This window comes from Anthonomus grandis, chromosome 22, assembly GCF_022605725.1.
Source record: "Anthonomus grandis grandis chromosome 22, icAntGran1.3, whole genome shotgun sequence".
NCBI lineage: Eukaryota > Metazoa > Arthropoda > Insecta > Coleoptera > Curculionidae > Anthonomus > Anthonomus grandis.
In genome coordinates, this window is record NC_065567.1 from 24,340,803 (window position 1) to 24,359,040 (window position 18,238).

The 18,238-nt window shown below is 28.6% G+C and overlaps 2 protein-coding genes across 4 annotated transcripts; both read left to right on the plus strand.

The window, feature by feature from the left end:
* Window positions 1-581, plus strand: LOC126749026 (uncharacterized). Its single transcript, XM_050458630.1, has 2 exons — window positions 1-323; window positions 380-581. Exons 1-2 carry the CDS (start codon window positions 131-133, stop codon window positions 502-504), a joined length of 318 nt encoding a protein of 105 aa, XP_050314587.1. The 5' UTR covers window positions 1-130; the 3' UTR covers window positions 505-581.
* A 4,294-nt stretch (window positions 582-4,875) lies between these two features.
* LOC126748879 (uncharacterized) lies at window positions 4,876-18,156 on the plus strand. 3 transcript variants are annotated; one of them, XR_007664830.1, is made up of 2 exons: window positions 4,876-5,196; window positions 18,010-18,156. XR_007664830.1 is itself a non-coding variant. In XM_050458400.1 (2 exons), the coding sequence occupies exons 1-2, from the start codon at window positions 17,420-17,422 to the stop codon at window positions 18,018-18,020; spliced, it is 348 nt and encodes a 115-aa protein (XP_050314357.1). In that variant the 5' UTR covers window positions 17,388-17,419; the 3' UTR covers window positions 18,021-18,121. The 3 variants fall into 3 exon arrangements, 1 of the variants encoding a protein (XP_050314357.1); XR_007664829.1 differs by lacking the exon at window positions 4,876-5,196 and adding an exon at window positions 12,693-12,997; XM_050458400.1 differs by lacking the exon at window positions 4,876-5,196 and adding an exon at window positions 17,388-17,756 and having other exon boundaries at window positions 18,010-18,121.
* The last annotated feature ends 82 nt before the right edge of the window (window positions 18,157-18,238 follow it).

An 18,238-nucleotide genomic window follows, 5' to 3' on the forward strand; every position in this document is an offset into this window, starting at 1 on the left:
ACGGGTGCATTTGTTTATTCGACAGAAATCTATTGGAGTGTTAAGACGTGTTCGCGATAAAAAAAAGAAATTATTTCAGTGAGCAACGGAAACTGCAGAAATCCATAAGAATTTCGAACAACTCGAGAAAATGGCGAAAAATATCAGAGAATCGAGGAACAGGTGCTTTGGAGTAACTAATAACAAGATCAACTGGATTAAGAAGAACTTCATTGAGGGGTTAAAATGGATTGCAGCAATACTGTTTGTGATGACTATTTTTTATATCATGTATCTTGTCTTGGACATGGCTTTTGGTCCCAAGGATTACAAGAAGAATAGAAGTAAGTTATCTTTTTTTTTTAATTAATTAGAAACTTTATTGGTATATTGTTTTTAGAAATTGCTGCCATTCATCATATTGACAATCGTACCAATGGCACTGATGCCGTCATTTATTATGCTGCCAATCATACCAATGGTACTGGTGGGCCGTTCTTCCAACCATACACTAAAATGCTGTAGAGGCTTGTCTTCATTTTTCCATTATAAAATATGTTTTAAAATAATTTCAATAAATTAATCAATGTTTATATAGAAAATTTTATTGCAACCTTGATTTTGAGTCATTAAGGAGTCGAAACATTGTCATTTTTTAAATTAAGCTTATTTTGGTTGTGAGTGATTCATTAATGTATTCAAAATTTTAATTATTCACCCCTTTTCCTCCCTTCCCGTCATTGATCCCGTTTACTTTTAATTCTTTGAAGAAATAATTAGAAAAAAGCCGACTACGACTGAGCATAACATAGCAGGCCCATAATGTTTAAAGGGAAAAAACTTAAAATGATTTAAAGCCAATTGAAATGCCTGAAAAATATGGAAAATTATTCTAAAGTCTTTGGAAGATAAAAGAAATTACATGAGTTCCCTTAAAGGTAATTAATTTTTATTTATTTATTATTACTTAATCTCTGGAAAATGGGAAAAATTACGTCAAAAACATGAAAAATTATTCAAAATTCCTTGGAAGAATAGAAATTACTTAAAATCGATTAAAAATATGAAAAACATATTTTCCAGGCATGAATACCTGCGTTATGCATGAGATATTTCGAATAGACTTAGAAGAGAAAATTAAAATTTCAGCAAATGCCTGGAATAAAATCAAATCATGAACATGTTTAAATTTTCCAACCTCAAATGCCTGTAATAAAATATGAAAAAATAATTCAAATACCTGAACAGCGTAAATAATTAGGTCGAAGGCCTTGAAAGCATGAAAAATTATTGCAAGTGCTTGGAAGACGAAAAAAATTAACGTCAAATGTCCGAAAATTATTTAAAATTCGTTGGAAAAATAGAAATTACATAAAATAACTTAAAAATATGTAAAACATACTTTTTAGGTTCGAATGCTTCAAAAATAAAATAAATATTAAGATATTTCGAATGCCTGGAAGTGACAAAAAATTACGTCAAACTCCTGGAATAAAATAAATACATGAAAAATTTGATATTTTCCAGGCGTAAATGCCAACAAAAATTAATAAATATGAAGAAATTTTAAATGCTTGGAAGAGACAAAAAATTATGTCGAACGCTTAAAAAAATAAAAATTATTCATTGAAAGATTAGAAGTTACAAAAAATTATAACATATTTTCCAGGCTTGCATACCTGGAATGAAAAATTAACTCAAATTTATATTAAAATATTTCGAATGCCTGGAACAGAAAAACAATCCACCAAACGCCTGGAATATAATGAAAACATGAACATGTTTACATTTTCCAACCTCATTGCCTGTAATAAAACATGAAAAATTAATTTAAATTCCTGAATAGCGTAAACAATTACGTCGAAGGCCTTGAAAGCATGAAAAATTATTGCAAGTGCCTGGAAGACGAAAAAATTAACGTCAAATGTCTGAAAATTCGTTGGAAAAATAGAAATTACATAAAATGACTTAAAAATAAGTAAAACATATTTTCTAGGTTGGAATGCTTTAAAAATGAAACAAATATTAAGTAATTTCGAATGCCTGGAAGTGACAAAAAATTACGGTAAATTCCTGGAATAAAATGAATACATGAAAAATTTGATATTTTCCAGGCTTAAATGCCAATCAAATTAATAAATATGAAGGTATTTTGAATGCCTGGAAGAGACAAAAAATTATGTCAATTGCCTTAAAAAAATAAAAATTATTCATTGAAAGATTAGAAGTTACAAAAAATTATAACATATTTTCCACGCTTGCATACCTGGAATAAAAAATTAACTCCAATTTATATTAAAATATTTCGAATGCCTGGAAGAGAAAAACAATCCACCAAATGCCGGGAATATAATGAAAACATGAACATGTTTACATTTTCCAACCTCGATTGTCTGTAATAAAACATGAAAAATTAATTCAAATTCCTGAATAGCGTAAACAGTTACGTCGAAGGCCTTCAAAGCATGAAAAATTATTTCAAGTGCCTGGAAGACGAACAAATTAACATCAAATGTCTGAAAATTCGTTGGAAAAATAGAAATTACATGAAATGACTTTAAAGTATGTAAAACATTTCCAGATTCGAATGCTTTAAAAATAGAACAAATATTAAGATATTTTGAAGGCCTGAAAGTGAAAAATTACGTTAAATTCCTGGAATAAAATGAATAGATGAAAAATTTGATATTTTCCAGGCTTGAATACCTGAAATGAAAAATTAACTCAAATTTATATTAAAATATTTCGAATGCCTGGAAGAGAAAAACAACTGACCAAATGCCTGGAATATAATGAAAACGTGAACATGTTTACATTTTCCAACTCCTATTGCCTGTAATAAAATATGAAAAATTAATTCAAATTCCTGAATAGCGTAAACAATTACGTCGAAGGCCTTGAAAGCATGAAAAATTATTGCAAGTGCCTGGAAGACGAAAAAATTAACGTCAAATGTCTGAAAATTCGTTGGAAAAATAGAAATTACATGAAATGACTTTAAAGTATGTAAAACATTTCCAGATTCGAATGCTTTAAAAATAGAACAAATATTAGGATATTTTGAATGCCTGAAAGTGAAAAATTACGTTAAATTCCTGGAATAAAATGAATAGATGAAAAATTTGATATTTTCCAGGCTTGAATACCTGAAATGAAAAATTAACTCAAATTTATATTAAAATATTTCGAATGCCTGGAACAGGAAAACAACTGACCAAATGCCTGGAATATAATGAAAACATGAACATGTTTACATTTTCCAACCTCGATTGCCTGTAATTAAACATGAAAAATTAATTCAAATTCCTGAATAGCGTAAACAATTACGTCGAAGGCCTTGAAAGCATGAAAAATTATTGCAAGTGCCTGGAAGACGAAAAAATTAACGTCAAATGTCTGAAAATTCGTTGGAAAAATAGACATTACATAAAATGACTTAAAAATAAGTAAAACATATTTTCTAGGTTGGAATGCTTTAAAAATGAAACAAATATTAAGATATTTCGAATGCCTGGAAGTGACAAAAAATTACGTTAAATTCCTGGAATAAAATGAATAGATGAAAAATTTGATATTTTCCAGGCTTAAATGCCAAAAAAAATAAATAAATATGAAGGTATTTTGAATGCCTGGAAGAGACAAAAAATTATGTCAATTGCCTTAAAAAATAAAAATTATTCATTGAAAGATAAAAAGTTACAAACAATTATAAAATATTTTTTCCAGGCTTGAATACCTGTAATAAAATATGAAAAATTGATTCAAATACCTGAACAGCGTAAATAATTACGTCGAAGGCCTTGAAAGCATGAAAAATTAGTGCAAGTGCCTGGAAGACGAAAAAATTTACGTGAAATATCCAAAAATTATTTAAAATTCTTTGGAAAAATAAAAATTACATAAAATTATTTAAACATATGTAAAACATATTTTCTAGGTTCGAATGCGTCAAAAATGGAACAAATATTAAGATATTTCGAATGCCTGCAAAAAAATTACGTCAAATTCCTGAAATAAAATGAATAAATTATTTCATATTTTTAAGGCCTAAATGCTCGAAAACGAATAAATATTTTGAATGCCTAGAAGAGACAAAAAGTATGTCAAATGCCTTAAAAAATGAAAAATTATTCATTAAAAGATAAGAAGTTACAAAAAATTATAACATAGATTTTCCAGGCTTGAATACCTGAAATGAAAGATTAATTTAAATTTATATTAAAATTATTTAAATGCCTGGAAGAGAAAAACAATTTGCCAAACGCCTGGAACAAAAAGAAAACATGAAAATTTTCATATTTTTTAAACTCCAATATCTGGAATAAAATATGAAAAATTAATTGAAATTTCTGAACAACCCTAAAAATTACGTGGAAAATTGTAAGTGTCTAGAAGTCAAAAATTTAAATGGCATAGTCAAATGCCTAAAAGCCATAAAATTGCTAGAATATAAAAAACTTGAATTTAAAAATTAATACTTGGGGATCCGACTAATTGTCTCAAGCTTCTTGGTATTAATAATTTGGTAATTCAACCCCTTGCATATTACACCACGAGTTGCCCTTTCGTGTCATAATCATATTAAAAATCTAGCCCGCTATTTAAAACGGTTCTTGAGAAACCGTAAATGTGACATAAAAGTGGGTAAGAGAAAATCACTGGGAAAATAAAACAATTCATCAAAATGGGTAATAAAAACATAATGTAACTCGAAATTCACGTGAAACCCTGTATAATATCTCCAGATAACTAAAACTTAATCTCAGCAAAAATTTATCTTAAAAAAAACCCGAAAACACAATGGGAAAATAACAATCCCGTAAACAATCGGTAATTCTTATGTTATCCCATTCAGCAGAAATATTCGCTCTTTATCAGTTCTGGTACCACCAGTCACCCATTTAAGATTATTCCGTTGAGAACCAGCCTCCGAAGGTTTTTCGGTAACGACTAATTCGAACATCAGATGACAAGTGACGTAAGAATGTTTGCGATCAACTTCAAGAACAAAGAACGAACTGAGGGCGATATGGATCCAAAAAGTCAGGAGATGTCAGTTCATATTCCAGAGGTTCCAGATGCTTTTCAGATCCCTGCCACTGGGATAAACGCATGCGAATGGAGGATCTTGTTTGCGGGTTTTAAGGCGTTTTTGGTTGTTGCTAATGTGGTTGCTATCACTTATGTAGCCGTTTATTTTAAACCCAAGAAATAGTGGTAAGTATTTTTTTTTTTGGTTTCTCATTTTTACTATATATTTAAATCATGTAAAGGTGGAGTAGGTTATAAGACACAAAAAAATTTTGCAATTTTAAACTCTCAGGCAAAGGCAAACTTATCGTGCAAATTATCAGTCAGGCAGAGATGGGTTTATGTAATAGTATTTGTCCATTTTTATAGACAGCTAATTTGTTGATGCATACAGTGATTGATACATTATTTAATAAAATAAGTCTAGGAATTTAAAATACGACGTTTCGTTTTCGAAAAAGCATCATTAGCTCTTCATTTTCAAAAATATCAAGGAGAAAGGTCCGTATCCTGATGACAAAACGTCACTAAAATTAACATAAAAACAATTTGTGAAGACGTACAAGCACGTGTTTTCTTATTTAAATATTATTTGCAAAAATCAGCAATAGGCAACGGAAAAATAGACCTTCAAATGCGTTCTTTATCAAATTAATATCCTTACCAGTAAGCTTATCTGTATATTGAATAAGTCTGTTCAAGCGCCGCTTTTGCCATTAATCAAAGACATATGGTAACAGATTGGGTTCCTAGGGCTCCGTGTGTATGACGAAGACAAAACAAACCATTAAATATGTGAACAGTGATCAAGTGTTTGTGCTGGAACAAACCTATTGTAAATAAATAGCCTGATTTAACACAGAAGCTCTTCATTTTAATTGTTGTTAAGGTGTTAAGTAGTGTTTAAAATGGCAGGTGTACAAAGTAAATTAACGCCAGAAGAGGATTTGGCTAAAGAAGAAGCTGTGCCAGAGCAAGAAAATCCCAATGAAGAAAATGTTGTTGAGCATGATGGAGGATTTGCTGTCTGTGATTGTTTTGAGGAGAATTTTGGATATGGATGTGCGGCAATCAACTGGAATAAGTTGAAGTGTTTACTGATGTTTCTTTATATTTTTGCTATTATCTTGTTGGGCAGCTATTTCAACGTTTGGGAGTATCTTATGTAGGTGAGTACTATAGTTGCCTAAAATTTCATAACATTATAGTCTATCGTGTACTTTTCTATTGTTTCAGACCAAAAACAGAAGCTACAAGCGCTGCCCCAGAGTCCAAAATGGCCTCAAGTTTTTATTAATTTGAAATGTGCTTTTTTTTTTAAATAAAATGATTTAAGTTGTTTTATGGTTTTTTCACTTTAATGGATTAAAAATTCATGGTGTTAACAAAACTTATGCATAACCTTAATGGCTATGACGTATTATTTAATATTAATTATTGAATGGGTTGTTTCCTTAAGGACGGCTCTGGATTTATTTTTTGTTGCCTTTTACTTCCTAAAACCCTTTAAAATCACACTCATAAAAATTAATTTTTTTTAGAGAAATATTTCTTTCTCTCTCGCACACCTCGTTTCTGCTATAGCTTTATCTTGGTTTAACTATACCAGGAAAAAAGAGGCAAATCAAATTTTATTTATTTTGATTTATAAAAACTTCCTTTTATTTTTTATTAATTATCATCAATTTAATTTTTTTAAATACGGCCCTGGATAATTTTTTTATAATTAATTTATTTTTTACTTATCTATAACTTCCTTAATCAGATTAATTTTTTTTAATGAATGTGATGTCATCTCTGTCTCACGTATCATTTTTACCATAAGCTTATCTTGTCTATCTCAAGAAAACGCGAAATTGAACATAAATCAAGACCTGCTATATTTAAATAAAATTAGGGCATAATATTATTTAAATTGGGTTTATATTCACATTATAAAAATGACATTTTTCCACGGTAATATTTCTTTCTTTGTTTTACACGTCATTTTTGCCATAGGTTTATCTTTGTCTAACTCATTTAACTATACAAGGTCAATCAAGTTTTATTTATTTTGACTTATTATATACAATTTCTGCGTGCCTTTTAAACAGACAGAGACAATATTAATGAAAATTAATTTTTTCATAGTAGCGTAATATGCATAACTTAAACGGCTGTCATACACTATTTAATAATCATCAATGTTTTTTTATTTCTTGCTAATAACGCTTATAAAAAAAATATTTTTTTAAATGTGTGTATTGTCCTCTCCTTCTCACATATCATTTTTGCCATAAGCGCATCTTTGTCTAACTCATTGGAGGCCTATAAAATTTTCTTTGCAGGGCCCAATTGAGTCTGACAGAGTCAAACTGATGATGAAAACCATCCGTGACATAGAGACGAGTATAATATTATTTAAATTGCCTTTATAATATTTAAAAGGATTTGGCGCCAATTTTGAAATTTCAACCTGTCATTTTTACGTCAAGGCACGCCCAATGTAAATGTGTACGTGACCAAAATTCAATTTTCCAAGTATTCCATCAAACCAATACAACTGCTACACTTTATTATCAAATTTATATGCTTTTCGATGAACTATTAACAATAATAAACAGGCCTGTCCATGGCAACCATTATCAAGGTGTAAAAGACATACGTGATAGGAGCCGGCTGTGTAAGCAACAAGGACAAAATATATAATGAATGTCTATGATTTAAAATAATGATGTTCAGGTGGTAACAGTGGAATAATTATTGTGAAAACCTCAAGGTGTTAAGCTCTTCTTACAATGGCTGGAACAGCAAGTGCAAGAGAGATGGTCCAGTTGGAAATAGAGGAACCTGAAGAAAATCAATCCAATATCAAGAGCAAGTGTGGTTGTTTTGATCGAGATCTAAAGTGCTGCTGTACTTTGGCTCAATGGAAGGATTTTAAACGTACTGTAATGGTCGTTTATGTTTGTGCCGTAATGTTGCTGGGTTTTTACCTCTTTGTCAAGGATTATATGACCTTGTAAGTGCTTTTTCCATTAATTAACCAATTTTTAATTTTTTTTTAATAGTTACAGATAAATCACTCTTGCTGGAAGAGCTGCCTGAAGGACCTCAAACATTATTAAACATGTATAGACTTTTCAAAAATAAATCATCTTAAAATTATGCATTGTTTTAATGACTTTTACATTATATGTACAGGGAGACTTAAATCCATGATTTTTAAAAAAATTATGCATAACTTAAATGGTTATGATTTTCTTATGGCATTTGTGATATAAAATATAAATATTAATAAGGTTAATGTGTCAATATTACAAAGATGAACTTATGATCAAGACTGCGTGCTGAAAAGAGATCTAGAGAGAGAGAGAGATAGAGGCATCTGAAATATCTATTATTTTGTTCTATAGGCATTTGAAATTAAAAATAATTTTTCATATTTTCCAGGCATTTAAAATAATATTTTAAATATTACTTCAAGCATTCTAGAAAAAATTTAAATAGTTTTTCATATTTCCAGACATTTCACGTAATTTCTCACGTCCTCTTCACATTGGAAATATTTTTTATTTTGCTCTATAAGCCTTTGAAATTTAAAATAATATTTTGTATTTTCCAGGCATTTAAAATAATATTTTAAATGTTAGGTCAAGCATTCTAGAAAAATTTTAAATGGTTTTTCATATTTCCAGACATTTCACGTAATTTCTCACGTCTTCTCCACATTGCAAATTTTTTTTATTTTGTTCTATAGGCATCTGAAATTTAAAATAATGTTTTGCATTTTTCAGGCATTTGAAATAATATTTTAAATGTTAGTTCAAGCATTCTAGAGAAATTTTAAATAGTTTTTCATATTTTCCAGACATTTGACATAATTTTTTTACGTCCTTCCAGGCATTGGAAATATTTTTTATTTTGCTCTATTTGAAATTTTAAATAATGCTTCGTATTTTCCAGGCATTAGAAATAATTTTTTAAATTTTATTCCAGGAATTCTAGATAAATCTAAATAATTTTTCATATTTTCCAGACATTTGACGTAATTTTTTTACGTCTTTTAGGTATTGGAAATATTTTTTAGTTTGCTCTATAGGGATTTGAAATTTAAAATAATGCGTCAATTTTCCAGGCATTTGAAATAATTTTTTAAATTTTAGTCCAGGCATTTAATCTCTTTCAGTCTTTTGACGTAACTATTCACATCTTCCAGGCATTGTAAATGATTTTTTATTTTGCTTTATAGACATTTGAAATATAATGATTCGTATTTTCCAGGCATTTGAAATATTTTTTTAAATTTTATTTCAGACATTCTAGAGAAATTTTAAATACTATTTGATCTCTTTCAGTCATTTGACGTAATTATTCACAATGGAAATGTTTTATATTTTGCTCTATATAAAATTGAAATTTAAAATAATGCTTCGGATTTTTCAGGCATTTGAAATAATTTTTTAAATTTTATTCCAGGCATTGTAAATGTTTTTTATTTTGCTTTATAAACATTTGAAATTTAAAATAATGCTTTGTATTTTCCAGGCATTAGAAATTATTTTTTAAATATTATTCCAGGAATTCTAGAGAAATTTGACGTAATTTTTTTACGTCTTCCAGGTATTGGAAATATTTTTTAGTTTGCTCTATAGGAATTTGAAATTTAAAATAATGCGTCAATTTTCCAGGCATTTGAAATAATTTTTTAAATTTTAGTCCAGGCATTTGATCTCTTTCAGTCTTTTGACGTAACTATTCACATCTTCCAGGCATTGTAAATGATTTTTTATTTTGCTTTATAGACATTTGAAATATAATGATTCGTATTTTCCAGGCATTTGAAATATTTTTTTAAATTTTATTTCAGACATTCTAGAGAAATTTTAAATACTATTTGATCTCTTTCAGTCATTTGACGTAATTATTCACGCCTTGCAGGCAATGGAAATGTTTTATATTTTGCTCTATATAAAATTGAAATTTAAAATAATGCTTCGGATTTTTCAGGCATTTGAAATAATTTTTTAAATTTTATTCCAGGCATTGTAAATGTTTTTTATTTTGCTTTATAGACATTTGAAATTTAAAATAATGCTTTGTATTTTCCAGGCATTAGAAATTATTTTTTAAATATTATTCCAGGAATTCTAGAGAAATTTGACGTAATTTTTTTACGTCTTCCAGGTATTGGAAATATTTTTTAGTTTGCTCTATAGGCATTTGAAATTTAAAATAATGCGTCAATTTTCCAGGCATTTGAAATAATTTTTTAAACTTAATTTCAGGCATTCTAGAGAAATTTTAAATATTGTTTGATCTCTTTCAGTCATTTGACGTAACTATTCACGTCTTCCAGGCATTGTAAATGTTTTATATTTTGCTCTATAGGCATTTGAAATTTAAAATAATTCTTCGTATTTTTCAGGAATTTAAAATAATGTTTAAATTTTACTCCAGACATTCTAGAGAAATTTTGAATACTGCTTGATCTCTTTTGACGTAATTATCCATGTCTTTCAGGCACTGGAAATGTTTTATATTTTGCTCTATAGGAATTTGAAATTTAAAATAATGCTTCGTATTTTCCAGGAATTTGAAATATTTTTTTAAATTTTATTTCAGGCATTCTAGAGAAATTTGAAATATTGTTTGATCTCTTTCAGTCATTTGACGTAACTATTCACGTCTTCCAGGCATTGTAAATGTTTTTTATTTTGCCCTATAGACATTCGATATTTAAAATATTGCTTCTTATTTACCAGGAATTTGAAATAATTCGTTAAATTTTATTCCAGGCATTCAAGAGAAATTTTAAATACTGTTTGATCTATTTTGACGTAATTATTCATGTCTTCCAGGCATTGGAAACGTTTCATATTTTGCTCTATAGACATTTCATATTTAAAATAATGCTTCGTATTTTCCAGGCATTTGAAATAATGTTTTAAATTTTATTCCAGGTATTCTAGAGAAATTTTAAATACTGTTTGATCTCTTTCAGTCATTTGATATAACAATTCACGTCTTCCAGGTATTGGAAATATTTTATCTTTTGCTCTATAGACATTTGAAATTTAAAATAATGTTTCGTATTTTCCAGGAATTTGAAATAATTTTTTAAATTTTATTTCAGGCATTCTAGAGAAATTTTAAATATTGTTTGATCTCTTTCAGTCATTTGACGTAACTATTCACGTCTTCCAGGCATTGTAAATGTTTTTTATTTTGCCCTATAGACATTCGATATTTAAAATATTGCTTCTTATTTACCAGGAATTTGAAATAATTCGTTAAATTTTATTCCAGGCATTCAAGAGAAATTTTAAATACTGTTTGATCTATTTTGACGTAATTATTCATGTCTTCCAGGCATTGGAAACGTTTCATATTTTGCTCTATAGACATTTCATATTTAAAATAATGCTTCGTATTTTCCAGGCATTTGAAATAATGTTTTAAATTTTATTCCAGGTATTCTAGAGAAATTTTAAATACTGTTTGATCTCTTTCAGTCATTTGATATAACAATTCACGTCTTCCAGGTATTGGAAATATTTTATCTTTTGCTCTATAGACATTTGAAATTTAAAATAATGTTTCGTATTTTCCAGGAATTTGAAATAATTTTTTAAATTTTATTTCAGGCATTCTAGAGAAATTTTAAATATTGTTTGATCTCTTTCAGTCATTTGATATAACAATTCACGTCTTCCAGGCATTGGAAATATTTTATCTTTTGCTCTATAGACATTTGATGTTTAAAATAATGCTTCGTATTTTCCAGGAATTTGAAATAATTCTTTAAATTTTATTCCAGACATTCAAGGGAAATTTTAAATACTGTTTGATCTCTTTCGACGTAATTATTCATGTCTTTCAGGCATTGAAAATGTTTTTTATTTTGCTCTATAGACATCTGATATTTAAAATAATGCTTCGTATTTTCCAGGCATTTGAAATAATGTTTTAATTTTTATTCTAGGCATTCTAGAGAAATTTTATATTTCCATATTTGTCAGCCATGACGTAACTTTTTATTCACAGTCTTCCAGGCATTGAAATATTTTTTTATTTTACTTTATAGTCATTTGAAACTTAAAATAATTTTTCCAGGCATTCGAATTATTTTTTAAAATTTCTTTCAGGCATTCCAAAGAAATTTTTAATTTTTTTCCAGTCATTTGACGCCATTTTTGTTTTTGTTTTCAATGATTTTAAATAATTTTCCATGCTTTCCGGGCATTTAACCGGGAATTGGAAATATTTTCTCATATTTTTCAGGCATTCTTTTAACATTTTCCAGCCTATCTGGATCCTTTTATTAATAGTTTTAATGCCTTCCAAGCATTTGAAGTTTAACCAATGAAAATAAATATGACCGTCATTTCTACAGGACAGAAAGTAGTACTTTCCACCAAAGAGCGAAAAAATAAAAAAAATACTTTTTAACAGTTAAATCAAAACTCGCAAAAAAAAGCGCAAATTTCACAAAAATTAAAAAAAAATCAATATTAAATCAAGTTCACTTCTTAAGCGATAAGCTTATCTCCTAAATAATTAATGGGTTTGTTTAGGTGTACCATATGACCTTCTAAAAGAAAGATGTGATTGAAATCGCACAAGCAACCAACTGAGATGAAAAACGTGACGCATGTCTTTGCTTAAGTCAGATTGTTTTTAAGTATCCTGGGAAAGTTTATTGCAAAGGACTTTAAATGTTCCCAGGCAATTGGTGTTAAAAGGTCTTCGGGAATACAGTCTTAAAATGCCAAGCATATTGAGTAGGTTCGGAAAAGGAAAGTTTAAAAAAATTATTCGTGAGGAAGACTTGAACGAACATAATGATGCACGCATCTTGATACGTGAGGAAGAGGAAGAAGTTGAAGCGAAATGCTTTGGCACGGTGAATAAGTGGGATGTGCTTAAGTGTTTTGTCTTCTTGCTTTATCTTGTGGTGTTCTTTTTTTTGGCAAGATATGTTGATATTTGGAAGTGTATCCCTTAGGTGAGTCAGTTTTTACACTTGAAAGAAATACAAACACGTGCTTAAGATCAAAGTTAAAATATCTTTTATTAAAAATATTGTGTATATATTATACATGGAAAAAGAACATAATTAAACAATAAGCGCCATTAAAAAATATATCCATTAATTTATACGGAACTATAATTTTCAATTTAAAAAAGGAAAGACACTAAAATTAAAGCACTTTTAAAATCTATTTAAGGTGACACAAATTATGGTTCTAATTCCGCCTTATTGCATTACTTTTAAAAAAATTAAAATGCATCTCTGATTTTATTAGGCTATAAATTGGCCTGTATATCTTATTAAAGTATTGTGAAATGGCTCAAATTTCTGGGACATTTCCCTGTTTTGGAACAAAAATAATAAGCGCTCACATATTTAAATAGACCAGTCAATGTAAGTAAAATAAATTGTCTAAATATGCCTCTACATGAGTAACTCTGTCGTAGATGAAGCATAGTTCGTATTGCTCTTTTCTGTGAAATAAAAACTCGATTTGCATAAAATAATGCCATACCTTAATATTGAGTAAACATTAGCAAATTAGACAACTTTAAGATGTTCTAAATTTAAATATTCTGCCATAATTCTTAAGGAATAACTGGTATTGTTGATTTTCCTTTTCCAAAAATCTGGTGCTACTTGATAGCATTACAATTTGATCCGTTAACAATACTCCCTCCGGGATATTCCTGTTTTTTGTTTTGTGCACATGGAACAAAATATGAAAACAAAGTTATTTTCTTGTAAACTAATGATCATGGAGGAGCTCTGAAAGTGTTGAAGGTACTACAGATTTGATTGAAAGATTTGAATCATCAGCGAAGATTACCAGATGTGCTCTAGCATTAAGTATTTAGCTGGCTAAGTTATTAACATAAAGAATAATTAAAATTGGATCTAGTACACTTCCCTGAGGAACACCAAGAAAAATGAGGTCGTCATCAAAAAAAAAACCTTTCCTTTTTTATATTAACTACTTTTTGTCACGTATCTCATACATCTTCAACTTTTGTAAAAGAATCACATGATTGATGCTGTCGAATGCTTTGGACAAAATCATAGGTCGCAGTACTAAGATAAGCATGCTGTGAATGAGGTTTTCAGTATAAAAAAGTGCATAAGCCTTCTACACATGGCAACTTCAAACATCTTAGAAAAAATCACAAACATCTTTCTTGTATAAAGGCTTTACCAGAGCTAACTTTAACATGTTTGGGAAAATGCATGGCATAAGTGACCTGCAGTTTCTTTTGACGAGTATTTTACAAAACTTGCAGAAATTTCATCACAACCGGCACCCCTCTTAGTTTTTAATTTTGAAATTATTAGTAGAATCTCATTTGGTGTGTGTGTGTAAGAAAAGAGGTTTAGACCCGAGAGGTATCTTTTCTTGATTGTTTATTAAATTAAGATCAAAATAATGTACTAGAATAAAGGGATGAGTATAAATCTTCAAATCTACCTCTAATAATAGACACTCCGTATATTAATTATTTCCAATGATGAGTATGAGCGTTGTGGAAAATTTATTTCTAGGAATTAGTAAGCGTTGACAATAAAAATCATATTTTTTTATTACTTCTTTTAATTCTGCAGAATTAGACATTTCAAACTTAATGGTGGTTCTTATCAATCGTACCATTGGGTTTACTGGTACGATATCAGCAATAGATGGTAAATTGGACGCCAAAGTTTTCAGGGCATTAGTAAACTGGTCTAAGCATGACCAAATATGGATAATTTAATTCTGCCATGGATTTCGATTTGACGCCATGTTTTAGGTATTTAAAATAATTTCCATTTTATTACAAACTTTTGGAGCCTTTCAGGGATTTTAATTAATTTTTCACTTTATCCAGAACGTTCAATGGAAATTTTTGTTTTATTCCAGGCAGACGTAATTTTTGACGTCTTTCAGGCATTTGGTATTTCTTATTTTGCTCTATAGGGATTTGAAATTTAAAATAATTTTTCGTTTGTTTAATTGTCCAGACACTTGTAATATTTTTGAAACAATTTTCTATAGTTTTCGGGTATGTGACGTCAAGTCTCTTTTATTCCATAAATTCCATTAAAAAAATTTTTCACATTTTCCAAGCATTTCTAATCATTTTTTGCTTTTCATAAATTTTTATGGTGCTTTTGGGGTTGATTTTTATGTTATCCGAAGATTTTAAGTAATTTTCAGTCATTTGGAAAAAATTATTATTTCATTCCAGGCGTTCCAATGAAAATTTAAATATTTTTTCATATTTTGCAGGTATTTAACGCCATTTTGTTTTTCACAGATTTGAAATAGTTTTTCCGAGTTAATTTAGGAATTTCTTTAAGAAAATTTTAAGTAATTTTTCATATTTTCCAGGCATTGGAAGTATTTCTTAATTTGAATTGTAATTTAATATAATTTTTTTTAATTTTCCAGGCATTTCTGGTCATTTTTTGCTTTTCATAAATTTTTATGGTGTTTTTGGGGTTAATTTTTATGCTCTCTGAGGATTTTAAGTATTTTTTCATAGCTTCCAGGCATTTAATGCCAGGAATTGGAAATAAGTTCTGTCAGTGAAAAAAAAAATGAAATAAAATTATTCCAGGCGTTCTAAATAAAATTTAAATGTTTTTTCATATTTTGTATTTAACGCAATTTGGTTTTTGACAGATTTGAAATAGTTTTTTATAGTTTCCGGACATGTGACATCGTGAAATATTTTTTTTATTTTTATTCAAGGCATTCCAGAGAAATTTTTAATATTTCTTCATATTTTCCAGGCATTTTACGCCATTTTTCTTTGTTTTCCATGGATTTGAAATAATTTATTATTGTTTCCAGGCATCAGAGTTCGAAATAATTTCTTTCAGGCATTTTAATTTTTTTCTTATTTGATTCCAGGCATTTCAGAGAAATTTTCAAATTTCCCAGGCATTTCTAGTCATTTTTTGCTTTACATATTTTTAAGCAGTAGTATCCATGCGCAGTGACTGGTCATCAAAGTGACCACTCACTTCAAACCCCAATATCTGAAAAACTATTTGGACTACTGTAATAAAACAAAAATCATAATATGTAAAGGAATATTCCTAGCAAATATTATTTAGGGTTCGAATCAATGCAAGCATCAGTTTCTAAAATATTCGCATTTTTAAACAGTGGTGTCCAATAGCAGAGCATCAAAGTGACCGCTCACTTCAAACCCCAATATCTGAAAAACTATTTGGACTACTGTAATAAAACGAAAAGCATAATATGTAAAGGAATATTTCTAGCAAATATTATTTAGGATTCGAATCAATGCAAGCATCAGTTTCTGAAATATTCGCATTTTTAAGCCGTGGTGTCCAAGAGTCTCCAATAAATTTTTATGGTGCTTTTGGGGTTAATTTTTATGCTACCCAGGGATTTTAAGTAATTTTTTATAGTTTCCAAGTATTTAACGTCAGAAATTAGAAATAAGTTCTTTTAGTCATTTAAAAATAAAATAAAATAAATCCAGGCGTTCCAAATAAAATGTAAATATTTTTTTCATATTTTGCAGTTATTTAACGCCATGTTGTTTTTTTTTGTTTTTCACAGATTTGAAATAGTTTTTTTATAGTTTCCGGATATGTGACTTCAGGAATTTCTTTCATGAATTTGAAATATTTTTTTTATTTTTATTGCAGGCACTCTAGAGAGATTTTTAATATTTCTTCAAATTTTTCAGGCATTTGAAATAATTTTTCATAGTTTACGGGCATATGTGACGTCAGGAGCTCGAAATAATTTCTTTCATACACTAAATTTTTTTTTATTCGATTCCAAGCATTTCAAGATTTTAAGTTATTTCATATTTTCCAGGCACCTGAAATATTTTTTTTAATCTTATTCGAGGCATTCCAAAGAGATTTTAAATAATTTTTTATTTTTTCCAGGCATTTATCGCCATACTTGTTTTTTTACTTTCCAAGGAATTTAAATAATTTTTCATAGTTTTTTCTCATATTATCTTGCGGGAAAATTGGAATTAAATTGCCACATTTTTCAAAAATTCAATTAAATTTCTTGAATTTTACAACGACAATAATTTTTCTTTCATATATTTTTATAAACAATAAAAATAAATATGGCCGCCATTTCCACATTTACCTACTGCAAATTTCCACCCATAGGCAAAAAAAAAACTATCCGGTCATGGGTGAAATTAAATGATTTCTAAACAACCAAGTGGTGTAAATATCATAAATTTTTTTATTAAATTTATGAGTTAAAGGCTCTTATAATAAAACGGTTTTAAAACTTTGCCCAGTTTACACTCGTCCAATTAATATAATTAATATAAAATTAATGATATAACATGTCTAAACCTCACATCGCAGTACGATTTTAAACAATTAAGGTGTTTCAAATCAATTGTGGCCAAAATGCCTATTTTAAGTAAATTCATAGAGCAAACAACTTTAAACTTTAAAGGTGTTACAACTCGCAGTTTTAAGCCAGGAAGAAGGTTGAAAAAGTCCCAAATGATGAGGCGAGTTTACATGTTTTTCGAGTTGACTCCTAAGAAAAAGAGACAAACAAGCCGTGCATCCAAATCCAATAAATCCGTTGAGGATCTAATCCGTGAGGAGCAGGCTCTTTTGGACATTGCCCAAGACGCCTTTCACAAGAAATTATACATGTTGATGTTTTCATTTTTGTATTATCTTGGGTTTTGGCTGTTTTATAAATATATGCACGAAACCAAGACCGATGATTCCTGTAAGTAAGATTTTAGTTGCAACAGAGATATTTTCTTTTTACAATAATTATTTAAATCGTATCAAATTCTATTAACATTTTGTACTGTTTGTTACCCCACCATAATCAATTTTTTTAATTGAAATGATTAGACAATTAAAACAAGCCTTGTCTAGTAAAGGGTAAAAAATGTCCTTATTACTATTTTAAAATAACACGTTAGTTCACGTAAGTTCTGTATTAATTTAATTAACCAAAGTTCTCCTTGTTTCAGATGATGCCTGATCAACACGAGCAGTAGTCAACAAGTAGATTTTTAGTTTTTAGTTATGCTTAGTAGTTCAACATGTTAGTTACGCTTTTTTTACATTTTATAATAAAATAAAATGCCTTTAAATATATAAGGGTTTCTAATAAAAAATGTGTATTCTTAATAAAATAAAAAGGCTATTCTATAAAAATAATAATAAAACTGGTGACTAATTCGTATACAAGAAAAACAA